This window comes from Phaseolus vulgaris, chromosome 3, assembly GCF_051622355.1.
Source record: "Phaseolus vulgaris cultivar YP4 chromosome 3, ASM5162235v1, whole genome shotgun sequence".
In the NCBI taxonomy this organism is placed as follows: domain Eukaryota; kingdom Viridiplantae; phylum Streptophyta; class Magnoliopsida; order Fabales; family Fabaceae; genus Phaseolus; species Phaseolus vulgaris.
Genome location: NC_143500.1, coordinates 40,689,872 through 40,716,592, shown reverse-complemented (window position 1 = coordinate 40,716,592; position 26,721 = coordinate 40,689,872). Strand labels below are relative to the sequence as shown.

General features: G+C 32.7%; 3 protein-coding genes and 1 long non-coding RNA gene across 6 annotated transcripts; 3 read left to right on the top strand and 1 right to left on the bottom strand.

The window, feature by feature from the left end:
* Positions 1–16: 16 nt before the first annotated feature.
* LOC137807588 (bifunctional purple acid phosphatase 26-like) lies at positions 17–4,929 on the top strand. Its single transcript, XM_068608303.2, has 10 exons — positions 17–134; positions 2,105–2,338; positions 2,472–2,672; positions 2,770–2,881; positions 2,957–3,183; positions 3,286–3,424; positions 3,553–3,773; positions 3,908–4,029; positions 4,106–4,267; positions 4,719–4,929. The coding sequence occupies exons 2-10, from the start codon at positions 2,165–2,167 to the stop codon at positions 4,753–4,755; spliced, it is 1,395 nt and encodes a 464-aa protein (XP_068464404.2). The 5' UTR covers positions 17–134; positions 2,105–2,164; the 3' UTR covers positions 4,756–4,929.
* Positions 4,930–6,450: 1,521 nt separating this feature from the next.
* Positions 6,451–13,307, top strand: LOC137807587 (bifunctional purple acid phosphatase 26). Of its 3 annotated transcripts, none has more exons than XM_068608300.1 (10): positions 6,451–6,674; positions 7,115–7,343; positions 7,477–7,677; positions 7,884–7,995; positions 8,171–8,397; positions 9,018–9,156; positions 10,952–11,172; positions 11,270–11,391; positions 11,563–11,724; positions 13,066–13,307. In XM_068608300.1, the coding sequence occupies exons 2-10, from the start codon at positions 7,158–7,160 to the stop codon at positions 13,136–13,138; spliced, it is 1,443 nt and encodes a 480-aa protein (XP_068464401.1). In that variant the 5' UTR covers positions 6,451–6,674; positions 7,115–7,157; the 3' UTR covers positions 13,139–13,307. The 3 variants fall into 3 exon arrangements, with proteins under 3 accessions (XP_068464401.1, XP_068464403.1, XP_068464402.1); XM_068608302.1 differs by having other exon boundaries at positions 6,455–6,674; positions 13,043–13,307; XM_068608301.1 differs by having other exon boundaries at positions 6,672–6,856.
* A 1,259-nt stretch (positions 13,308–14,566) lies between these two features.
* Positions 14,567–25,011, bottom strand: LOC137807584 (synaptotagmin-5). Its single transcript, XM_068608299.2, has 13 exons — positions 24,920–25,011; positions 24,501–24,796; positions 24,367–24,412; positions 24,159–24,279; positions 23,234–23,355; positions 22,624–22,725; positions 22,067–22,141; positions 20,247–20,326; positions 19,683–19,833; positions 19,358–19,588; positions 17,821–18,117; positions 17,633–17,746; positions 14,567–14,836 (listed from the first exon to the last, which is right to left on the bottom strand). Exons 2-13 carry the CDS (start codon positions 24,713–24,715, stop codon positions 14,690–14,692), a joined length of 1,701 nt encoding a protein of 566 aa, XP_068464400.1. The 5' UTR covers positions 24,716–24,796; positions 24,920–25,011; the 3' UTR covers positions 14,567–14,689.
* LOC137807586 (uncharacterized) lies at positions 24,279–24,731 on the top strand. The gene is made up of 2 exons (XR_011080558.2): positions 24,279–24,412; positions 24,501–24,731. It is a non-coding gene; the product is annotated as an uncharacterized LOC137807586 (long non-coding RNA).
* Positions 25,012–26,721: the final 1,710 nt, after the last annotated feature.

Genomic DNA, 26,721 nt, shown 5'->3' with positions numbered 1-26,721 from the left:
GCAGATTAGGACATTGTGGCTCCAAATGCACCAACCACTTCATCCTTCCTTATAAATCAATGCATGTTTTTCTTCTGTTATCATCGTTTGGCTTCTTCAGTCTTCTCTTCTCAGCACACGCTTCATTAGCCAAGGCAAGTCAACCCTCTCTCTCTCTCTCTTTGTTCTTTTATATTACTCACACTTCTTGCTTAAACAATGTCAATTTGTGATTGCCTCTTTCTTATTTTTGTTAAAAGGTTAAGGTTTTTATTTGATTACATAAATCCATACATACATTTTAAATTTAACTTAATTTTATATAACACACTTTTTTTTTTTACGTTAAGATTGTGTGATTATATATTTATAAATAATATAATCAATTTAATCAATTTAATCAATTTATTAAATTTAAATTTTAAATTACTGATATTATATTAAAAGTGGCTTTAAATTTAATTGAATCTAATAAAATTAAATTTTACACCATTAGTTATAAGTGTTAACAAAAGGGTTGTAACACAGCCACATAAATGAATACACTTTTTTCTCAATTGGTATCCAAATGTCCAAAAAGAAAGATGAAAATAAAGCTCCAAGTTCTAAAAACTAGTAAGTCAAATATTAAAAAAATAAAAACAAAACACTTTTATCGTGATAAACTTTACTAGAAATATATATATAATATAATGTTTATAATTTAGTTATTAATTATTAATATTTATTAATATATTTTTTATATTGTTATAATAAAATGAATAATTAAAATAATAAATAAAATAAATTTAATTTTGATCTTTAGAGTAAAAATAAACTTACTCTATTTAAAAATCTGATCGGATAGAAATGGTCTTTAACTCTTCAGCTACAACGTGGCGCGATCAAATTTTAAAATAAATGAAGATTGGAAGAGAAAATTAAGAGAAAAATAAAAAAAAAGAATACCATGAAAAAAAATAACCCATAAATTTGGTTACACTGGAAAAAGTAATTTATTATATTAGCAAAAATAAGTTATGTTTTCAAATTTTTTTGTAAGTTTTTAGTTAGTTGTTTTTGTTATGATAGGTTCTTTCAAACAAGTTAAAAGTTCACTAATATCTAATATATGTGGATTGTTTTTATTTTTTATGTTTTGAGTTAAACTCAAATTGAATTAATCATGATACACATTTAACATTTTCTTTCTTTCTAAGATTGTGTTCGACATCATATATCTCAGAGTTACACTGCTGCTCGAGTATCCAACAATCATTTATTATTATATAAAAAAATATTAATTAAAAGTAAAAAAAAAATATAAATATGAAGGATTAGAACAAATACATATACATGAACAGGAACAAAAAACCTAGAATTAATCATGATAAATTAGAAACCTAGAATTAATTATGATAAATTAAGTGAAAACGATTTAATTTTTACTAGAAAAAAAGTATGAATCTACATTCCATTGAATGCTCAAAATAAATCGGTCTTCCAATCTATTTTGTTATCTTCTAAAAAGCAAAATGGGTGTTGGAGAAGAAGGGTGACAGAAAAAAGCAAACATGATAACTTCTAAAAGTTTAAGACAAAAAATATACAATTACAAAGGTGAATTAAAATAGTTTCAGAATTTATTTTAAAATCATTCTAACCGATAAACCCCTCTTTTCAATTAGGTTTTATTTTCAACTTTTAAAAAATAAGTAAGTAGAAAATTATAACCACTCCAAGCGGAACTAAGTTTTCTAAACAATTTTTTAGGATATTTTAGACTAAAACTTAAGAAACGTGATAAGTAATAAAGGTGTATGAAGACTAAAACTAAAGTTTATTTTTCCTTTTCTTTTTCATACACGAAATTATTTCTAAATTTGTAAACAAATCATTGGTTTAATCTTGTTAAAATTATAAACCTGGGAATTCAAGTAATCAGTAATTACACTGATTTCACCATACATCAGAGGGGTGTTGTTGACAGTAAAGAACGTGTGATGGATGGTTATGGGTGGGAACATTGGAATAACATGAGAAGAGTTTTACCTTGAAACATGTGATTTGGAAGTGAATTAGTTGAGTGAAATACTTAGAGTATGCTTGAATGACATTCATTGGGATTCTTGATTCTTGAATGCAGATAATTAGGACTCTGCAAGCTGATTAAAGGCAGCATTCTAGTCTCTGGAAATATACAGGGATGCAGACCATGTTGCTTAAGTTTGTTCTTGCTTCCTTTGTCTTGTTGAGTTCTATCAGAGATGGGAGTGCAGGGATGACTAGCTCTTTCGTTAGGACAAAGTGGCCATCAGAGGACATGCCCGTGGATCATGAAGTATTTGCAATTCCAAAGGGTTACAATGCACCTCAACAAGTAACTCTTTCAAAGATAACAAGGCCTATTTTTCTTATCTATAAGCTGATGAGGATCCTAATTTGGACATGTGAAGCAGTTTCAAATTCTAAAGCTATTCCTTTTATTCAGTGATTGATTAATTCCACTGCAGGTGCACATCACGCAAGGTGATTATGATGGGAAAGCAGTGATCATCTCATGGGTGACCCCAGATGAAGCAGGACCTAGCCATGTACAGTATGGCACATCAAAGAGTAACCTTCAAACTAGTAAAGAAGGCACAGTTGCAAACTACACCTTCTATAACTACAAGTCTGGCTACATTCATCACTGTCTTATTGAAGGCCTTACGGTAATATTGTTGATCCAATTATCATCACTCGCCTTATATTTGCAGTGTCAAAACTAGAATGTGCTCATTTGGTTAATTCAACCATTTCCCATTTCAGCATAATACTAAATACTACTATAGAATTGGAAGTGGTGATTCTGCTCGAGATTTTTGGTTCCAAACACCTCCCACAATTGGCCCAGATACTCCCTACAAATTTGGGATCATTGGTAAGTTGTCTGTTTCTTCACATGCATATATATATTATTTTGAAGTTTGTGGCTCTCATAAATGAAAAATTGCAGGTGATTTGGGGCAAACGTTTAATTCACTTTCAACCCTTGAGCATTATTTGGAGAGTGGAGGACAGGCCGTGTTATATGTCGGAGATCTTTCTTATTCTGATGAGCATGAGTTCGAAGATGTTGGTTTACGGTGGGATACATGGGGGCGATTTGCAGAAAAAAGTGCAGCATATCAGCCATGGTTTTGGAATGTAGGAAATCACGAAGTAGAGTTTATGCCTGAAGTGGTAACTCCTAAAAAATTTTATTACAAAATTTGTTGCAAAACTATGTTTATGTTGATGTTGAGACGTGAACTAGTTTTGTGTTGCTCTTGTTGAAAATGTCAGGGAGAAATAGTTCCTTTCAAGAACTATCTTTACCGATATACTACTCCCTATTTGGCCTCCAACAGCAGCAGCCCCCTCTGGTATGCAGTGAGGCGTGCATCTGCTCATATAATTGTGCTATCCAGCTATTCTGCATTTGGTAACTACTACCACTACTAACCAATCTTCTCCTCTTTATCTACTTGTTAATATATATATATCAATTCCTTAATTAGCTGCATTGTTTCATGGTATTGTTTCCTAATAGCGATCTTAATTTGTCAACAGTGAGGTACTCGCCTCAATACATATGGCTTAAAGAAGAGCTGGCAAGGGTTGATAGAGAGAAAACGCCTTGGCTTTTTGTGATCGTGCACAAGCCACTCTACAGCAGTAATGTAGCTCACTATATGGAGGGTGAAGCCATGCGATCAGTTTTCGAGAGCTGGTTCGTCCAATACAAAGTTGATGCCGTCTTTGCAGGACATGTCCATGCTTATGAAAGATCAGTATGCTTTTCTTCTCTTTCTGCTCATTTCTTTTGCTCCCACCCTTTACACCACAATATATACGTTATCTTCCTATGCTATGGTATCAATAACTCTATGATACACTGTGTTGAAATTTTATGTTTTGCTTTCAGTATCGCTACTCCAACATAGACTACAACATAACAGGAGGTAGAAGGTATCCCGTACCAGACACATCAGCACCTATATACGTAACAATCGGAGACGGAGGAAATCTAGAAGGTCTTGCCTCAAGGTAAAGTAAACAAATCATTAACATTTGTTTGTGTGATGCATACTTTAATAGTTTGTGACTATGGTTGGTGGTGCAGTTATTTGGACCCACAGCCAGAATATTCTGCTTTTAGAGAAGCAAGCTATGGACACGCGACACTGGAGATTAAAAATAGGACTCATGCAGTCTACAACTGGTATCGCAATGATGACGGCAAGAGAGTACCAGCTGACTCTTTGGTTTTGCTTAACCAGTATTGGTAGGTTCATTCCACCTTTTCTTTTGGCACACCTATCAAAGTGCCAGCCAAAAATATGATGAATTGCATGTTGTCATTACATTTGCACAAATAGTGAGACACAAATTTTAGACATTCTTTGTTCCACATGCATCTTATGGCCTACAATTTTCTCCTCAAATTAACATCTGTCTGGTGGAGGCTAATCATGACAAGTATAAAAAACATCACAAGCCAAATAACTCTAACTAATCATCATTCAGTCACTTGCCAAATAGAGTTAAAACGGGTTGATGCATGGAACCCAGCCTTTTTTTTAGCTTTTCTTGCATAACATAATTATATAAAAAAATGATAAATTTATTATTATTTCTAATTTCTAATTTAGTATATAAACCCATGAAATATGCATATATAGATTTTTTGTCCTTGAAAGGAAAATTGAAAGACGGTGGAATTGTGGTACATGCAGGGGAAGCAGTGAAGGAAAACAGAGTGCGTGTTATTGATGAAGTTGGCAATTGAATAGGAATAAGTATAGAAAAATAAAAATAGGCCTTTGTAGTGTGCGAAACAAAGCTTGTTAGAAATGGTTACGTGTGAACTTGGCTTGTTTGCTTCAATGATTGTATTCTACAAAAGCCACTATTAAATAAACGCGCTTTTAGCATGAGAAAAAAAAATCGTCACCAAGATATTATTATCTGTTCATATCTATTAATAATTTTTAAGCGTGAATTATATTCATAGAATAATTTCAATTTTAACTTTTATTCTCCATCTATTTCTGATTATTCGAATTCATTTCTTGTTTTACCTTATTCATACTTTTATTAATTAATTATCCTTTTATTAATATGATATTGAATTTCTGTAACTCGCTAGAAGATTAGTTTCAAAATCAAAAAATTCATGGAGTCAATTAATTCAATTTAAGAAATGAATATTGAATTTACGTAGTCCAGTTAATAACATATGAGAACAATAATATAGTCAGTGCTAAAAAATATATTAGTTTTTTTAGCTATATATTTGACGTATCAAGTTATTTATAAGTATTCAACGTGCAACTTCTAGAATTTAACGTGGATCTTTATTTTGACTATCTTATAAAAATAATAATTTAATATAACTATAATAATTAAAAAAAAAGTTAATATTTATTACAAGTAAATAAATAAAAAACCGGATAAGTGAGTCCATGGACCTTATTCTCAACCTTACATAAGCTGTACAAGGTCATTTATTTACGAAAAATTTATTATCTTTTAAGACAAATAATTCATATTAAAGAAGTTTTAGAATTGTGTGAAATAAGTGAATTTATCCAGTTGAGGCATGATTGATTGAGAAAGGATGATCTTACGAGAAACGTTAGTTAGAAAGAAAAAAATACATATTTTATTAGAATAAATATTTTAAATTATCCTAATAAAGCCTTTTCTATAAAATATTTATGATGTATTTAAATAAAACTTCTAAAGAATAAAAATCTCCCATAGACAAAACTAATTTGGAAGAGGCGCATATTAGACATTTTAAAGTTTAATTTTATTTTTTTAAATATTTTTTGGAAATATTTATCTGAAATGACACATTTTATTTTCAAGGAAAAGTTACAATTTAGTTGTCGTTTATATTTTATCTGTAGTTAGTCAAATATTTAATTTTAAAACTTTTATTTAATTTACTTTTTACATTTTAATCGATTTACTATTTTTACAAAAAATTAAATGAATACGTGAGATTTAGAGTTCTATCGAATTAAAATTAACGATAATAACAAAATGATTACTTTTTTATAAAAGTTAAAGATCAAATCACAAAAAGAAAAAAAAAGCAAAACTCGTATAAAAAAATCAAATTATAATTTTAATTATGTATTATTTAACTTATATATTATTATTATTATTATTTATTTATTTAAAAAATGTAAAGATAGAAGGAATATCTCCGTTCCGCCTGGTGAATAGTAATTTTATTTATACACAGTGAATTTATTATTTTTATAATAAACATTTGAGAAAACAATGATAACAATTTTCTTACAATAAGAAAGGCAAATATAATTTAACATCTCTTTTTCATATAAAACTAGCTAATAAATCTATTATAATATAATAATAACAATAATAATAATAATAATTAAAATGTATTTTACTAAGTGATATATTATATATAAAACAAGTAATTATATAAAAAAAAACTGAGTTGGGAAACAATTATTAGAGAGAACAAGAAATTAAAGTGAAATGATTGAGAGTTATGGGAAGAGAAGAGAAGCAGGTGGAGTAGTTATCGTGCACCATCCCTGTCCATTCCTTCCCTTCCAATTCACTCTTTCATCAATTATTCACTTCTCCACTCTTCTTCCTCTCCTTCCCTTCCCTTCCCTTCGCTCTCTTCTCTGCAGATACTTCATTTCAAGGTAAACATCTCTCTCTCTCTCTCTCATTCACCATAATATCATACATCACTCGCTTGTTTTATGATTGGATTCGCTTCATTTTCACGAACCTACCGCTGTTCAAAATTTAAACGGAAATTTCGAAAACCTTGTGCAAGACTAACTTCGCCTGTTTTATGATTTGATTGACATTTCAACGCAAGGTGTTCGCTTACGTTAAAATTGATTGCTCGTTTAGATCCGAGACTCAGTAGATTCAAGTAGAGGTCAACGCTAATCAGAGAGCCTTTTCAATAGTAAAAAACTGTGAAAATAAATAAATGAATCAGCATAAGGGATAATTGGAACAGGATAGTTGAGATTTACTTTGAAATAAGTTATTTCAATGCAGATTACTTCAAAATATATGTAGAGTAATGTGTGCAAAGTATGAGTGACAATCGTTGGATTCTTGGATGCAGATGGTTATGACTCTGTAGGCAGAGAAAGACAATCGTCGTGCCCATGGAAAGAAGAGTGCAGACCATGTTGCTGAAGTTTGTTCTTGCTTCCTTTGTCCTCTTGGTTTCTATTAGAGATGGGAGTGCTGGGATCACTAGCTCCTTCATTCGGTCAGAGTGGCCTGCAGTTGACATCCCCCTTGATCATGAAGCATTTGCAGTTCCGAAGGGTTATAATGCACCTCAACAAGTAAGTCATACAAGAATAACAAGGCTGATTTTATTATATATTCGCTAATAGTATTTAGTGAAATTCTGATGAGGATCTAACGTTTTCCCTTTTATTCAATTAAACTCTACTGTATTGACTAATTCCACTGTAGGTGCACATCACGCAAGGTGACTACGATGGAAAAGCAGTAATCATCTCATGGGTGACCCCAGATGAACCAGGGCCCAACCATGTACAATACGGCACATCAGAGAGTAAATTTCAAACCAGTTTAGAAGGCACAGTTACAAACTATACTTTTTATGAATACAAGTCGGGATACATTCATCATTGTGTTATTGAAGGCCTTGAGGTAATTGTTGATCAAATTACCAGACTAGAATTATCATCACTGGCATTTTACTTGAAATGTCAAAAGTAAAATCAATTCAAAACTGAAGTCTAACGCATAATATACAATATGTTCTCTTTTTCAATTAATCTCGTGCTTGTTAATTCTCATCTTATTTTGTGTAGAATGTGTTCATTTAATTAAAATCAGTGATATCCCCATTTCAGTACAAGACTAAATACTACTACAGAATCGGAAGCGGTGATTCTTCTCGAGAGTTTTGGTTCGAAACACCTCCTAAAGTTGACCCGGATGCTTCCTACAAATTTGGGATAATTGGTAAGTTGTCTGCTTTCACACGTTCGTTCTTCTAGAAAATAGTTTTCTGTATCCTCAATTGTAGTTTCTTTCTATTTTTATTTCGCAAAATGTCTATCAGGATGTCCTTTTTCTATAGATTTCCCGTAAGTTTTAATTTGGCTCTCATAAATGAATCATTGCATAAATATTGCAGGCGATTTGGGCCAAACGTTTAATTCTCTTTCCACCCTTGAGCATTATATACAGAGTGGAGCGGAGACTGTCTTATTTGTTGGAGATCTTTGTTACGCTGATAGGTACGAGTACAATGATGTTGGTTTACGGTGGGATACATGGGGCCGATTTGTTGAAAGGAGTACAGCATATCATCCCTGGATATGGGCTGCCGGAAATCACGAAATAGATTACATGCCTTACATGGTAATGTACTAACCTGAGTCTGTCATGTGGCTTAGTTGTTCTTGTTGAACTGAATTAATAGAATGAAATGAACTAATTATTACGGGCCAATAACATAATAAACCACCATCATGGTTTCAGCTTTCCCTTTCTTTTTTTGGAATTGAAAAGTATAAGAAACATGTTTATTTTTATTCTTCTTAACTTTGTGTGCGCTGGTTTGTTCCTTTTCGTGAATTATGCATGATCATCTGCAAAATATGACTTAGCTGACTCTCAGGTCCATCAAACTATTTGGTGCGAACTAGATATCTTCTTTGATATGCCATCTTATTATTTCTACAGTTTTGGAGCAACATCTTTTATATGCCATCAAACACTAGATTATTTTGTGTAGCTCTTAAGATATCCCAAACTTCAAGTGGCAAACAACTACTTGTTTTGTACATAATAAGATATTTCTTATGTATTTGTGAATGGTTGGCACAAGAACAGATGCTGAAGTAAATATTCATGAGATTTGTTGTAACACTTCACTTTAAGATCCCAATATTCTCCCGTTGCTTATGTTGGAAACTTCATACACTTTGCATTCAATGTTAACTTGGCTCCAATGTTCTTATACAAATATGCTTTGCCAGGGAGAAGTTGTTCCTTTCAAAAACTTTCTTTACCGATATACTACTCCCTATTTGGCCTCCAATAGCAGCAACCCCCTCTGGTATGCAGTGAGGCGTGCGTCTGCTCATATAATTGTGTTATCCAGCTATTCGCCATTTGGTAACTAATCTCCTCTTTATCTACTTATTCATATTCCTTACATGTTGATTTGTTTCAATTCAATTTTGTTCAGGTTACAACAGGTGTAACCGTGTGTGTATATATACACACACAAATAAAAGAACTATCTTTAATCTATGATAGTAAAATATGAAATGGCTATCTTTTTTTTATATTTTACCTAAAAGATAAACCTGTCTGAAAGATAAACTAAAAATTATGAAAGATAAGCTACAATAGAAATTGAAAGATAATTTTTCTATCCTAAATATAATTGTATTTATTTACAACATTACCTCAAGTTGATATCAATCATTCCCAATTGGCTTCCCAAGGAAGTACTCTAGTTATCCCAACCAACTCCATTTCAAAAAGCGTCTCCTTCAAAGCATGTTTTCTATCTAATCATCACTTACAATGATCACATAGTCTACATAAACTGGGAGAAGAGGGAATTTGTCATTTGGGGAATACTATACAAAAAGGTATGATCACCTTGACTTTGTCTATAACTTAGGGATGTCATAGCCTTGGCTAATCTTACAAATCATGCCTAGAGAGACTGGTTGAAACCGTACAAAGCCTTCTTGAGCGTAGAGACCTTGTCCTTTCCACCATAAATCAAATATGGGAGAAAAACTTCCTTTTCTAAGTCTCCGTGTAGGAAAGAACATTTTTAACATCAAATTGCTGCAAATCCCAGCAAAAATGGGCAGCTGGGGCAAGAGTTATTCTCATAGTATTTATCTTTGCTACTGGTAGAAATATCTCTTTATAGTCAATTCCACAGGCTCATGTGTACGTCTTTTCAACCAATCTCACTTAGTATGGATATAACATCCCTTTAGATCTACTTCATACTGTTCATACTATATACCACCTACATCTATTTGCCTTGTCTTTTTGGGTTGTCAACAATCTCCTAGTTTGAGCTTCTCTCCAATCCCATCATGTTATCATTCATGGCTTGACCCCACTTCTCATTTTCAGAGCATCTTGGACTAAAGTAGGAGTTTTGATTGCATCAATAGCTGCAATAAAATTCTGATACTTATGAATTACGGGCACATATGTAGAATAGTATGTTGTTGTGACCTGCATTCTTTGGATACGATATTTGTTTGACACTCATCAACTGTGTCACACTTTTTTCTTTTTCAGCACAGATACCTCTTCAATATATCTTTGGATCTTTTCGATGCAGTTTGAACTGTGATTTAAGAAAGTATAAGTCGTAACTGTTCTTGACTAAAGAAAACAACTTATATTATAAATAATACGAGGTCATATATAAAACGGTGTTACTGTGTCCTATATCTTAGATATTAACAATGTCCGAGTGTTATATTTGGTGTTCGTGTTGGAATTAGTGCTTCATAGTTCAAGAGAGACATTTTTTTTCGTGTTTGTCTCTCTTCGTTTCATTGTACTGATAAAAGAAAAAAAATGAAAACAAATAATATTCCAAAGACAAGTAATGCCCAGTTGGAATATGGTACCAATATAAGCAACCAACATTTGATTTTTCCAGACAGGAAAAGGGAAAAAAAGAAAAGGCTTTGACTTCTTTACATTAGGACTCTGGTGCCAGTTTGTTAGGAATGGTGGAGAGCAGCATTCTGAAGTTTCCAGGTCTTAAGAATGTTAGATGTTGTTACTTAGAGCTGTACTATTGCGGTTGAAAAGTCACTACCATTATGTATGCTTGTTACCAAATTTTGTTGTGTTTGGTCTTTTGGAAATTTTCTATGCTTTCTTTTATGGTATTCTATGTAATAGTGATCTTTCATTACAGTAAAATATACCCCTCAATACATGTGGCTTCAAGAAGAGCTGAAGCGGGTTGATAGGGAGAAGACTCCTTGGCTCATTGTGCTCATGCACGTGCCACTCTACAACAGTAATGGAGCTCACTATATGGAGGGTGAAAGCATGCGATCAGTATTTGAGAGCTGGTTCATCAAATACAAAGTTGACGTGATCTTTGCTGGACATGTCCATGCTTATGAAAGATCAGTATGTTTTTCACTTTCTACTCATTTGTTTTGGTCCTCTCACTTTCAGTCATCTAATGTCGGAGTGGATTTTTATAATTTTTCTGTCATGCTTTCAGTATCGTTTCTCCAACATAGACTACAACATAACAAACGGTAACAGGTATCCCTTACCTGACAAATCAGCACCTGTTTATATAACAGTCGGAGATGGTGGAAATCAAGAGGGACTTGCTTCAAAGTAAATTAAACAAACTATATCTAATATCGTATTTTTTACCATTGTTATCTTGGGTTTCTATTTAATCCTTTATGAATAAGATTCAATTTTCGTTAGAGGTTATGATCCGGAGTTACCGTTTGTCAAATATGTCTTGTCATATAAGTTTTAATTCTATCCTTGGTCGTGCAGGTTTTTGGATCCACAGCCTGAATATTCTGCATTTCGTGAAGCAAGCTATGGACACTCTACCTTGGAGATAAAAAATAGGACTCATGCTATCTACCACTGGAACCGCAATGATGATGGCAAGAAAGTACCAACAGACTCTTTCGTATTGCATAACCAGTATTGGTAGGTTCACTCCACCTTTTTTTGTCAGCTATCAAGTGGGTGGGGAAATATGTGATTATCTTGCTGTTGTGAGGAATTGAAAGTTGTAATTGCATTGCATTTGAACAAATGGCGAGACACAAAAAGTAGACATTCTCCGCCACATGCATTTTATTCAAGATGATAATGGTAGAAGTTTAATATCGTTATGGCCTGCATTCCAATAGTAATTTTGAGGGTTGGTTTGTGTGGTGTTTTCTTCTTAATGGTACAAAGAAACTTGCTTAAGTGAACCCCACGAAGTTCAAAACTTATTTTGGTTGACAAGAATCACAAGATATGCAATACATACAACTTAGCAGAGTGATATTGAGAAAAACTGGACTTTTACCTAGACTAGAGATAAATTCTGAATGGAGTACATGATTGGGTTAACAACTTTTACCTTTCAGTTTTGTAAAATTAAGTCTAAATTTAAGATATTATCAGAGTTTATCTTTAATTCATTAAAAGAGTCTCTTTTATACTATTTATGTATCAAACGCAATTGTGTTAGGAGTGAGAGAGTATATTGAGAAAAATTCAAGTCGCATAAGATTATAGATAGAAACTTGAGAAGAGTATATAAGAGTAAACCTCATATTCTATATTACCGAGTAGACTTCTGTAAAATCATGTAATCTCCTGCTGATTAGTCTTAAGCTGCCTAGAGGTCTTCGCTCTTTTGTGACATCTCGGTCTCATCTTGGGTCCAGGAGAGGCGAATTAGTGTTCAAGAGTACAATCAATGCAATAATAAATATACAATAATATTAGTAGTGAATACTTTGGAGTAGTGGTCTATTTATATTATTTTAAATGAGCTTATCTCATTTTTAATCTAGGTTTAGTTATTGTTTAAACATGATTGGTTTTCAATACTTATTTTTGTTTGATTGATTATGCAAACACTGTATATGGTTGCGGTTGGTACTTCTCGATAGTTTCGTGTGTTCTTATTTTATTAGATCTTTTAATATTACGCATAAACCTTCTGGGTTTATTAATTGTGTAGTACATGTTCTATATATCATGTGCAAAATATGCATCACATTTAATGGGTCATGCATTCGATATTTGGAGAATCATTTCTTTTAAAGCTCCGACAAAAAAGGTTGTTCCTAAATTAAGGTAAAAATATTGATTTTTAAACTTTTTCTAATCACTTTTAATGAGATAAAACGGTAACCTGATTAAAGAGTAGCTTTCATTCTGATTCTTTGAAGAGATATTTAAATCAATGATGTAATTGCTTGTTATGATTCATCTGACGCACATTCAACGAATAATTGCAACCCAGTTGAGTTCTGGTAATGCATGCAGGGGAAGCAATCGGAGAAGAAGAAAACTGAAACATTTTCTATTGACAGTTATGGATGAAATTGCTGACATGTAATTCGGAACTTTGAAGCAGTGTGCCCCTTGGGAGTGGGCAAAATGAAAGACCATGGAAATGTTATATGTATTTGGCCTTTATGTACTCTAAAGAGTATTTAATGAACTTGCTTTTAGCAGAAGGAAAAATATGAGATATTATCCGCATATTGTTATGCTTCCGTTTCAAAGCGTTGTGTTATGTCAGGTCAACATTTTTTTCTTATATAACAAAAGAAAATCACATAATTTATATTTTGAGCCACAAAAATTAATTAACCTTTTTTGGAAGAAATTATTTTTAACTATCTTAAAACACTGTCTTTCTAATTTCAATGGACAGTTACATTATGATATCGTTATACTCTCATTTCTTATATTCTCACTCGAAACTTAATCTTATATTCCCAATAAAATGGGGGTTTCTCATATTAAGGTTCAATTCCTTTGTCTAGTTCTTTCTGTTTCTGATGTATATATAAACAAAAACTTACATTATTTGGTCGATTTTTCATTCTATTCAAACTTATGAAATTGAGTAAGGATAGAGATCCAAAAGTTTTTGAAAATATATTTTCAGTAAAAAAATTACGAATTTGGTTCAGGGACAGAACAAATTGAATTCATTTTATTATTATAAATTATCTGGTCCATTTTTTACTTTATGCTTTTTTATTCATCGTGTTTTTCATTAGTAGTGCTCTATTACAAGTCAGATTTTGGTTTTTTGTAATTTGTCGGTTAATTCCAGAATCGATAAACTCATGGAACTAAATAATTTAGTTCGTAAAATATTGTATATCAAATCCTCATAATCTGATAACCTATGGTAAGTTGAACATGAGGACATTTTCTTAATTTGTATTTCATACTAATGGAAATTCGTTTATGTAAAAAAATTTAAAGAAAGAAAAAATGGTGGTGTTGATTGGGAAAAAAAAGGAAAATTGTTGTTAGGGACTAAAATATAAAAAAAAAAAAAGTCCTTTAGAAACTAATATTTTAGGTATTGAGACCAAAGCATAAATACAGTTCAAATTTAAAAATAGAGCACAATGACATTTATATCAAGCCACGTATTTGCCATGACATTAAATAATATTTGACACGAGAAACCAGAACATAATTATGTTCTGTATAAAGCTAAGAATAAACTTTGGGTGAGCAGTAAAATGTAAAGATTATATCTGAACCTTTTATATATAATTTTAATACAATAAAAGTAATAAAAATGGCTCAAATATTTCTTTTTCAGATAATAGTCATCGAGCATGGAATTAACATTTTTTACCATATTCATATTTACTTAGTGCAATTAATGCTACTTCAATAACATCTAACTATGCTAGATAATTTATTTCCAGCAAGGCAGATGATAAAAGCAACAAAAACTAACAACTACGCAACCACAGGCTGTTGATTTTACATTTGAATACTAATAAATGACGGGTGATGGAAAATAATATGATAGAAAAATTCGTATATCCTTATTGTGTTTGACAAGTATATACATTTCCGAAGTATAAACTACAATTAAGATACGATACAAGATGTGCGAAGGTGGATGGAAAATTTAGGCATCACGGAAAATTGGTTGCGGCATCCACTTGAGATGCAAATTCAAATACCCAGATTTGCCACCATCTAGCTCAAAACGTTCTCTGTACTCTCCTTCCAGTATTACCCTAGTAAGCGTCAATATGCACCTCCCCATATAATCCTGCACCATTCCGGACGGAAACAACAAACCATCAGAACTGAACGATCCAATACACTTTAACTTTAACCTCTACCCTATTTCTTTCTTATACAAATTACATTTATTTTTAAAACTTTCACAAACTGACACAATTTCAACCATCTATAAAATCCCTTAAAGTGAGAAGATTAGTAGACTGAGAAAATGGAATTTTAATTTTTTTTCTAGATTGGGAGATTGAGACGCCAATTAGATATGAATAAACATATGAGAAAGTATAACACTGTTTCTAACCCAAAACCTTAAATCTTAGCCTTGTGTTTTTTTTTCTTTTATGCACTACTCAACTTTCTCATTTCTCCTCAATATAACATTTTCAACTTATATTTAGATTTTTAATAATATTTTCAACTCTTACTTGATTAGTATTTCCTAACCGTTACCTCAATCTAATTCTTTATGATACACTTCATGGACTTTTAGTCAATAGTTTGCCGTTACTTTATGATGAATTAAAATTGAGCTTCATACAAGTTTTGACTCTATACAGTATCCTATTTTTTAAACCTTACAGAACGTCTTATTTTCAAAAACGGCTTGTTCGGTGGACAAAAGAAGAAAATAGGTTGAGATAGGAAAAAGAATGAATAATAATAATAATAAGCCTGCAAACTATAGTGCACACCAGAAAACCTAGAACATAAAAATTACCCTCGTAGAAAAGTGGTGGAATTTACAGGGAGGCCAGTGAAGATAGTGATACTGGGTGCTAGTGTAAACAGCGATAGTGTCAGTGTCAATGTCGTGGTAACGACAACCGTGATGAGGTAAGAGTTATAGTAGTCACAACATGTATTATGACAATAAAGGTGGTGGCAAAAATATCATGATGAGATTGTTAGTAATCATAATGGGTAGAAGTTACAGCAATATTAGTTATAACAGTGATACTAAAAACAATAATATTGATTTGATAGTAGTGATGACATTAAATGAAATTGTTCAATATACACAAGTCATATTTCAAGGATTGAGGTGGAAGATCTCCCAATATGCCCACCGGAACAGACCTAAATGTAAGTCTCTCCTTTAACTAGTGTGTAAAGGGTCTTTGGTTTGTTTTGGAGGAGAATAATATCCGAATTAATCAAAATTAATTAGATGGTTTCAATTTAAATGCGAAAAAACTTTCTAACAAGTCTCAATCAAACCAACACGATTGAAGAATTGTTTGATTCAGGAATTCAAACGGATCAAAACTAATTTATTAGATCCAATTTTCAGTAGTTAAATAATGAAAAAAAGTAAAGTAAATTGAGAAAATATATTTAATCCTACAAAAATAAGCAAAAAATTATTTTATCCATCTAATTAAATTGAAGTAACATAACATATCCTAATGTCACACCACAGGTTTCGCGCTTTGCAAAAGTCTGTGAGTAGTAGTACGAGGTTTTCCCCTTGCATATATGCACAAAAATCTGTTCTTCTAACTCCAACACAACCAACCAGTCACCAGGGCTGAACTTATTAGTGTGCGGTAATTATTATTATTGTTGTTATTTTGACATTGCTTACCTTTATTCAAAGATATGAAACTATAACTTCTTTTGTCGATAAATCTTGTGTTACTTTAACGGTTTTTTAAATTTATATATAAGTACCTGATAATTTCAATTTTTTACTGCATTAGAATAAATATTATACATTTATAAAAAAAAAGTGAGATTTATCATATTTAGAAGTATAAAATTACCAAGGTTAGTTTCATGATTATATTAAAAATAATTATTTCAGTGGTTAATAACTTTACAAAGTGTTCTATTAAAAGTTAAACTTAATAGCACCTCCAATGGGGTTACCTGTATTTATTTTTAAAGGCAGGCAACTTATAGATATCATTGGAGTAAATGACACCTTGAAGTTTTTATAAAAGTTACTTAGATAAGAAATAAGCAAGGTCGCTTAACTATTCTAAAAAAAAAAAAGTAAAGTGAAATAGGGATTTTTGAGAGGAGATAAATGAGACCTAGTAAAGCTAAGTTAAAAACTCAAATTAGATTCTACTACTGAAGTAATTAACCATAAATATACGATCCACTAAAGAATTAAGAACCTATTGAATTCTTATATTAGATAGATCTTCTACAGTATCATATTTACAAAAGGAGAGGTTTGTGTAAATTTAAAATATAGCAAGGATTTTGAAAAACACCCACCGAATAAAGAGGTATGGGTAATTTAATCTTAAATATATTGTCGCTTTAATGATGTTTAATATTATCTCGGTTCCTACGTGTGAGACTCTTTAAATTTATTTATTTCATTTTACAATAAATGCTATAAATTATTTAGAATGGGAGAAGATGTAAATGGTTGAGTGAAAAGTATTAAGTATCATATAATATTTATAGGGGTGTTTCTTTCAAGCCTGCCTATCTAAAATCGCTCAATGACCGAATGTCCTTCCACCCCATTCAATGACTTGATGTCTCTCCATTACCTTTCCTTCCCACCCTCTTTGTCATATGAGCAGTGTTGCTTTTGCTACAACCCAAATCTTTATTTTTGCCCTTACTCATTTCCCACATTATCTAACGTAGAAACGCCCAACAGTTTCATTAATTCAATAGTTGAGGCCCATAAATTGACACATCCATAGACTTCTTCTAACCTCCGTTAAGTTATTTTGTTAACATATAATTGGCACTCCACATAATTTATGTTAAAATTCAATACTAATTCACTTGAAATCATCAAGACAATAAATAAAAGATAATATTAGAAACAAAATTCAACATAAAGCGAATAATTTACCTTTCCAAATGTGTCGTGGTCCCAAACTTCAACAATTAGCATATCATGTAATCCATCCTCTACAACAAAGTCAAATGTTTGATTCCAAACTGGATTCAAGCTGTCATTCACAACCTGAGAAATTAACAAACTTTTAGGCCAAGTTCATAATATGTTGATAATTAATTTAACCACAAAACTGCGAATACCCTGGTTTTATTTTTTGTTTCTGCTTTCTTCAAGGTAAGAACAACAAAAGGATCGGATTTCCCCATGAAATCTGTTGCGGGCAAGTCTTCAGCCGATATTACAGTAACAGAAAGGACTCCTCTAATAATAACCTCCTTTTTCTTCGGGGTAGCTGCATTTTCATTTCCATTAGACTCCATTCCCTTCGTTGCATTTTTAAGAACCTTTTCCAAAGACGTCATTGAGTAGTTGGGAGCAAATGGGTTTGTAAAGCTATTCTCCATGCCATATGGACAGTACAAGAGCTCCAAGTGTACCTAAGCAGAAAGAACAATAATGTAACAAGTCAGATTTAATTGGTTCCTGTAAATTCAATATCTTCTGACAGTGTGAAAACGTAGAAAGCACACAAGTGAAGAATTCCTCTCGATAATTTATATTCAGTGGTAATTATCAGCCCGTTGTGAGGAATTACACCAAAATAAAACAAGAAATTGCAGTACAGAATTTACAAAATTACAATACAGAGATAAGAGACAAGTCAAAGGCAACAGAGAGAGAGAAGTTCACAAAATACATCACGCCCCCAAACCTCTTCCCCCACTACACATATTATTATTAACTGTTCCTATACCGCAAAGGAGACTGAGTCACACTTTTGCTATGCCTAACCGCATTATTATGCCTACTATCCTCCATCTTACAACATATTTCACTTAATCAAGCGAAAGTTTGACCTTGTTCTAAAGTCTCCCAACAAAATTATGATTACAAGTTATGTTCAACTCAAAATAAGCTAATACAAACAGGTTTAACAAAGAAGCAAATATCTTTATTATACCATCCATACAATTGAAAATATGTTCACAATTGTATACAAACTAGGGAATTATTATAAATCCATATTTACTGGTACTTTTGATCCATGAAATTCAAAGCACCTACACTTCAAGAGAGAAGTTGGTTTTGTCAAACATAGGGTTCAAATCAATACCACCTACTGACAACATTGAAGTTTGAACAGTACTTTCAGGAATTAAAATTTAATATTATAGAATGAAAAAAAAAAAAATAACCACTTCTTTTATATCAACAGGGGCATAACGTGAATAAGACCAGCCTAACCTAAAGCCCCTCTTGATGACAAAGCTTGATTGACTTGACACCAGGAACCACACTACCTTTTGAATGATGCACTTGCATTCATCCTATACTTTCGTATATGTGTATGTGCTTTCATGCTTAGACTTTAAATATTTAGTTATATAATAATTTTAGCAAATGACCAATTTGAAACCGTAATTTCAAATAGAAGTGCAAATAGGAGATATATGACAAATAAGTGTTTCAAGTTCAGCTTTATCCAGCTCTAGGTATGCCACTAAAATGATTGCATTTTGCTAACCTATTTTCAGAAAACACAGGATAGCTAAGCATTATTATTGTTAGTGGGGGTTCAAAGGTAAACTCTAAAGTCAACAAAAATATCTCTCCTTAACCAAGAATCTTCAAGCCTTCAACAGTTTCAACATAGCAAGTCATGCATGTATTTCTCACCTGCCCTCTGTTCTTGTTATCCCTTTGGATCTCCAGATCCTTGACCAACTTCAACCAAACATCCTTCACTTTGCCAGGTTGAAGTTCATCAAGTCGTAGCTGAGCACAACCAATCAATTCAGATGACTGTAACCCCTCAGAATCATAAACTTTCACAGTTATGTGTTGAGTGGACACGTCTTCAACAACAAATTCAAAGTGTTCATTCCAAATTGGATTCAAATCATTGTTCTGGAGGGATAAAACAAAATTAGGTATTTCTTCCATAACTGAAATCCAATAACTTCTCTAGGAAGATATAGAGAGGAAAAAGAAACTAACATACAATTGTCTTGCTTTTCTTCATTCTGTCGCGTAGAGGCCGTATGTATACGACAGCATATGGATCTGATTTTCCAATGATATCCTTGTTTGTTAATTCCTTTGCTTGCACAAGCTTTACTTCTAATATACCCACAGGCTTCAACTCCAAATCACTGAACAAGAAAATAAAGCTGTGAGGTTCAAAATAAAAACCTGTTATTTAATCAGCTGAGACCATAGTGAAAGTAGTCCCGTGATCAAAAATTCATTTGAATATTTAGAAATTATCACATAATTTGTTTTGTATCTTATGAAACGGAGTATCTCAGATGGTCTCTCAGTAATTCCTAGTTCTGGTGTAATTTAATTTGGATTAGGAGTAAAGTATTTTGTGGTTGTTGAAGAGAGAACGTTATTAATGTAAATAGGGTCATGGACTTAACGGTTTGTATTGTGAATCATATCCTTCACACCAATGTCAACATAATTTTATTATTCTGAGTATTTTTCTTCCTCCCTCAACATCTAAACCCTCTAATTTTTAACATAAGAACCAGAAGAAGAAAAAAAACTGTGATTGATTTACCTGTAATCTCCAGGCAAGATGGGTACAACTTTTCTCACAGGCCATGTAATAGAATCTTCAACAGCATCACGAATTGCCCCCTGTAATAATTTAAAAGACCTAATCATTATTAAACATCTGAATTTCAGAAACTTAACTAATTCATCTAATTAGAGAGAAAGGGACAAAAGGCATAAAAAAGAAATAGGAACATGTTGGGATCCAATTGAAAGGTATGGGACTTTTGTCCCGCAATGAAAGCATGGGATTCTAATGTGGACACCGTGGAGTTTGTAAGGCATTGGGCTCTCCAACTACAAGAGGGTCTCTCAAAGTTAATACTATTAATTGGTATCAGAACTTTCCACCATGTTTATGTCTATCAAGTTCAAACAAGAGGCGCAAGTGGTGGCATCAATTTGTACGGGCACTGGAGCTGTAAAGCACAGCGGGATGATTAAAATCCAATTGTAGGCGTGAGACTCAATCTCATTGTATGTATAGGATCAGTGCAAGGTTTATAAATCTTAAACTCTCTAACTGCACTGGAGCTGTAAACTGCAGTGGCATAATTAAAATCCAATTGTAAGTTGTAAGGTGTGGCACTTATACTGTATGTATAGGATTAAAGTGCCAGGTTAGTAAATCTTAAACTCTCCAACTACAATGACTAGCCTTTGTGAACTGGTTTTCTCGAGGTTCATATCATAATAAGCTCAGGTGATTATTCTGTTTATGAAAGATTAAATATAGTACATTACAATAATAAATTTTATAAATGATATGAAAGATGGCGCAGTACCAAATATATATAAGCAGCAAAAGTAACAGAGGTACATGTAAACATAGAGGAATGAACACCATAATGATTTTATTTACATTTTCTACATATGAAAGAAAACAATTACATAAAACGCCTCATACGGACAAAATATTGTTTATATAGACACTTAAAAGTTCATTTCAAAAGATTTCACAAACTTAGAATGACAAAAATACCTGACATAGAGTACAAACTTAAAAATAAACTCACATGTTGCAAATATATGCACAAATTCAGTGGTCTAGATTTTCTAACTTAATACTCAAATTGTACAGATAACGTGTTCTAACAATGAAGAGATGAAAAAAGGTTGAAGATGGGAAAATTGATGGAGAGGAATCGGGATGCAATTATAAAAGCTACATGTTTATAATTTAAATTTCACATTCATAATTCAACATCTTTCATAATTTAATTTAACAAGTTAATACAAAAAAAAAAACCTTTGGAATGTTTTATTAAAAAAAAAGTGAGATGAAAACCTACCTTTATTTCTTCACTAATACTTAGCAGTAATGATATTTGGTGAGTAAAGCTGAACTTCAGTTACAAAAATTGACTTCAGGGCAATAGGCTTTTCTCTAACCAACCAAAGTAAAATGAATGTGAAGTTATGGCCATTTTTTCCAAACAATGGTGAAGAATGAAAAAAATCTTCTATCAAACTTCAATAAATGGTAAATAAATAAAAATTGAATGACACAGTTAAAAAATCTACTGGAGCTGATATAATTAATTCTTTAACGAACATTTACATGCTGTGTATTAGTTTTGTGTCATGGTTTTTATAAATGAAAGGGTAATAAAAAAACATAACATCTACTTAGAAGACAAAAATAATTTAAAGTTACAAGTTTCTGCATCAATACCGAAAAAGCTTTCAAATAACATAGTGTGCTCTGGCGATTAACATGACATATTCATCATCAGAGTCAGAGATATGTTATGCTAAAGCAAAGAAAGAATCATGAAAAGATACAAATGGGTATCATTAACAGACAATGGGAGTAGTCCAGACCTCAATTGCATCATATAATCCAGGGATTGCTGAAATGTCGCCGCCGATGACTTTAAGAGTAAAATCCAACTTTTTCTGAAATTTAAAATTTTCTGAAATGATTAAATATATTACATGTGGTACCGTTCATGAGGTTTAATTTCTTTACAGAAATATGGCTTGACAAGTGTTACAGGCATGCATAAAGAAATGTGAGAAGGAGGGCATTGCATGTGGCTGTATTAGAGCACATTGAAGAGAGAGATACTACGAGGACAGGAACCATTTCCATAATTAGTAACTGTAACCATCAATTCACCTAATATGCAAGAATAATTAAATACAAATCTAAATCAATCACATTCTATCCATGAGACTAAGCAACTGTTTTAACAATTATTTGTCTAGATCTCGCAAAACATATAACATGTTTGGTTGGTTTAATTAAAAATGACCTTAAGAGAGTGTTTGTCCCCATTATAAGACAAAAAAAAAGAATATATACATTGAAAGTTTGTCCTAATGTAGATGCACTGAGAAGAGTAGGAAATTATCTGATTGAAGAAGAGATATCATACCTTCTGCCTTAAAGAATAGCTAAGAGCTCCAAAACCAGGAAATTCATCAACTAAAGGCTTAAAGATCAACCTAAAAACACCAGTAAATCCAATATTTTTTACCTGAAAAGGGAGTATGAGATCACAAAATCAAGTATATTCTTTCAAAGAATAAACCTCACAAACTTAATGTATATTACTTAAGCAAAAAATTACTGATTTCTAATCAGAAAGCTTTTACTCACAAACATTCCATGCTTTTTTATGCATGCTAATAATAATGCAAAGGATGAAGAGAATTTTTCCTTCACCTAGTCAAATGGTCTTCTATTCTCATAGTTCATATCAATGGGGTGCCACTAATGAAATATAAAAGAACAAGCAAATCCAATATAATATTCAGTTTAGGAGCTAATTGGATAAGATCTCTTGTTAAATTGGAAGAATTCGGGTCTTACAATAATTTTAGTGAAAAGAAAAGGCACAGTTTGGCTTGGAGACTTCAAAGATAAGGACAGGGGGAATATTAATACAATAACCTGAGCAACTGATCCATTTATAGCATCTAACCAGATACTGATAATAACAAGTAACCACACATGCAGTGGCAGTAAAAAGTTGAAAGAGGTACCTGCACTGGTAGTGCAACACCAAGAAGAGTTTTAATATCAAGTATAATACTTGGATTCCCATCCCATTGCATTTCTAGCTCCATTGTAACACCATCCCCTCCATCCTCAATTATAGACACACCTAAAAAAGAACATCAACAAATCAGAAGCTCCAAAGAAATGTATGACGTCAAAAAAATTGAGTAGAGATCCTTAATAAAGTAAAAATGATGGCCTGAAATGAGTAAACAGAAGAAACCACTTGTGTAACTACTTTTGCATAAGCTAGAAGCAAGGGAACAATAAATAACCTCAAGTTTGAACTTGTTAGGATTCTATGCAATTAAAGATACGAGCTTGAAGGCATGCCTCCTGGGCTGGGGCAGCTAAAAATAGGAATGGTAAAATAGAAGCACAATGGAAAGGCTACCATTTCTATTATGCTTGACCAATGGTGGAAATTAGAGAAACCCACTTTAATGTCATAGAAGCAGAGGTAAAAGCTCGTAGGGTTGGTGCAAAAACTGAAATCTAGTTGTCCTATTTTCAAAATATGTTACGCGTGTTATACAAGTATCAAATCATTTATGTGTCTGCTCTTGAACTTTTAGCATAGTTGGTTCACGATAATTCATCTACATTTTTGTTTTACTAAGAAAATATATATTGTATGCGGTCCCATTTCATATCTACGCGGTTTCCACTCCACTCAGCACTGCAAACCAGTTCCCCTACAGTCCAAACCCAGCTAAAGAAATCAAAAAGGGAAATCAAATTAAAGTGAACAAGTCTTAGACTGTTGACAAATCACAAATACTTCTAAGTAAGCACTATCTAAGCTTTTATTCAACGAAAAGGAGGGGAACCAGTCAGATGACAACAGTATCAATTGCACCATAGGAAATGCGGATTGCCAAAAATCCAAAGCAATTGGATCGAACGGACCTGTGAACTGTGGCGCCACAGTACCAAGTGTAAACTTGGAAAACTTGAGAGAAGCCAAAATCACGGGTCTATATTGTTCAAGAATGGGTTCCACCGACGTCTTTATGAGCTCAGAAGCAGCCTAGCAAAACCGACGCATGAACAAAAAAACAAAAAAAAATGAACAACCACCACGAAAGCCACATCTGAAGCATGATCCACGAGCTACCTCATTAACAAAGGGCCAGATCTTGGTGAGATGCGAGTTAAGCCAAGTCAACTGAAAACAATAACACAACAGCGTGAGTCCAAGACCGAATTTGAGACGACGAGTTATAGAAAGTACGTGTTGAGAGAAGAAAGCTCAACTTCTGGCTGGAAGAGAAAACGACCCAGGAAGGGTAGAACTGAGGCGGCAAGATCTTTCTAGAATCTTCGACGGTCATCCTGGCGAAGGCGGCGATGGTGGTGGCGAGCTGGGAGCGCTGGGCGGCCCGAGCATTCTCGCAGCGGACGAAGCCTACTATGATGCCGAGGCCCACCACAATTCCGACCACCACTCCGAAAACGAAGCCCATCGGGAGAGTGTGAAAAGCGTGAGACTCGTGGGCTTGTTGGGTTTAATCAGAATCCGAAGCGTTGATCCTGTGACCTTTTGTCTGATAGTGATAAAAACAAATAAAAATAAATAAAGTTACTGTGGTGATTAGTTGAAGGTGGTTAGAAGGACATGAACGGTTTGATTTGTCTGAAGAAAGAAAGTCAGATGAATATGGAATTACCGCATTGACTTTAACTTTTTTCTTTTCTTATTTAACTTTTTAAGGTGGATTTACTCTTATTCTCTGCCGTCCAACCAATCCAATACCTCATCGCAATTTTGCTTCTTCGGATAAGCTACTTTTCAATTGACTCTGGAAACATTAAAACGGAAATTAAGAGAAAAAGAAAATGCTAAAATATAATTTGTTCATTTATTTATATTTTAGGTTGATTTCTTAAATTTAAATTTATAATTTGACTGTTCTATCGCAATATCTCTATTTAATAAAATTATGACAATATTATGACTATATTAATTTGGTCTATCAATAAAAGTATGATAATGATTTTGTCATTCTTCGTATATTATTTAACTAACAAAATTTCAATAATAACATTTTAGGTATTATTATGATCTTTCACTAATAAAAGTATGATAATAATTCTCTAGTTCTTCATATTTTGTAGTGTTTGGTATGATATTTATTGAATGAAAGCGTAAGTTTTAGTATTTTGTATAATTTATAACAAATAATAGTGAGATAATAACTCTTTAGGTTTCTGTATAGTCTTTAGATTGAGTTTTCTTTTGATTCTCTTCTTTTTCATGTGAGTTGTTGTCTACTTGATCTATTGTTGGTAGAGTCATTATTTAAGTTCCTTTTCCAACCAAAATCAAATAATGTGATGGGTGAACAAAAGATAACATGGTTTCGAAAGTAATGGTACAACCTCTACATAGTGATAGTGAGATTAAGTTCAATAGGTGAAGATGACAAGGATAAAGAAGAATTATAAATTTTTACTTTTTGCAACGTTGTAGTAGTACAACGATGTTACTTTGATGTATTAACTTTATGAAATTTGTTTCTTTATCAATTGTTCTTATAATGAGATTTGTTTCTTTATCAATTGTTCTTAAAATGAGACTGAATATCTTCTGGCGAGTGTCCTTCTATCTTATGTTGTCGTTCGCCCTTCAGATCCGAAAGGTGAGATACCTACAAAGACACTCTAACGCTCAAGTCAGTTGAGAGTGGTATTATGTCTAAAGGTTCAAAACTAGAAATGTCATTACCTTTTGTCATGAAGTCTACCTCTATTTATACTTTTCTATTGGGCTTTGTATTCCACGCGGTTTAGTGCAGGCCCAATATCTCTTTAACCATGTTTTATTATCCTTAACCTGTCTTTGACTTTAATCATTAATTAGGGAGAATGATTGAATGATCGAATTCCCTAACCGCCCATTTGGGTAATTAGCTCCTACTAGGACACAGACCCCCAGGCTTGAGCCTCCTTGTTGAGGCGAAAAGTCTTTTAGATTCTCGCGTATTGAACCGTGTGCTTGGGGATTCTGGAACTCCGTGTGTGGCTCTGACGCATGGCTGACGTGTCTTGTCAACTTTGCGAATCATCACTTGATCTGGTTCATTCCTTTGTTTTGATCTAATGGGTCAAATTTGTTCGATGGTTCGTATTTCGATGCAACTCCTTAGTCTATAAATATGTGTAGTGTGATAGCTGTCGTTTTGCTGTCAAATTAATATGATTCTAGCGTAGACTTGTCTAACACTAGAGAGATAATAGTATAATTGTGGACAAATGTCCCCAAGTCGTCTCCCAACGAATCCAATAGTAAAATCAGTTGATCAGGGTTTAAAATCTATCTGCAAGCAATAAAAGTTAGCAATAACAATAAAGATGAAAAGGGGGTTTGAGATAGTTGTGCAAAAAATATAAAAGAAATTAAAATAGCAAATAAAAAGCGGTTGATCCCAAGTTCTTCCACCATTGAATTCTTCACAGGTTCTCTAAAGAT

Coding starts and splice junctions, on each gene's coding strand:
- LOC137807588 (XM_068608303.2), top strand. CDS start 2,165: ATGCAGACCATGTTGCTTAAGTTTGTTCTTGCTTCCTTTGTCTTGTTG. Junction 3,184..3,285: donor TAGAGTTTATGCCTGAAGTG/GTAACTCCTAAA, acceptor TGAAAATGTCAG/GGAGAAATAGTTCCTTTCAA. Junction 4,030..4,105: donor CTAGAAGGTCTTGCCTCAAG/GTAAAGTAAACA, acceptor TTGGTGGTGCAG/TTATTTGGACCCACAGCCAG.
- LOC137807587 (XM_068608300.1), top strand. CDS start 7,158: ATGGAAAGAAGAGTGCAGACCATGTTGCTGAAGTTTGTTCTTGCTTCC. Junction 11,173..11,269: donor TCCATGCTTATGAAAGATCA/GTATGTTTTTCA, acceptor TCATGCTTTCAG/TATCGTTTCTCCAACATAGA. Junction 11,725..13,065: donor GTATTGCATAACCAGTATTG/GTAGGTTCACTC, acceptor TAATGCATGCAG/GGGAAGCAATCGGAGAAGAA.
- LOC137807584 (XM_068608299.2), bottom strand. CDS start 24,715: ATGGGCTTCGTTTTCGGAGTGGTGGTCGGAATTGTGGTGGGCCTCGGC. Junction 19,834..20,246: donor ATCTTGCCTGGAGATTACAG/GTAAATCAATCA, acceptor TTTCTTGTTCAG/TGATTTGGAGTTGAAGCCTG. Junction 19,589..19,682: donor TGAAGAAAAGCAAGACAATT/GTATGTTAGTTT, acceptor TTATCCCTCCAG/AACAATGATTTGAATCCAAT.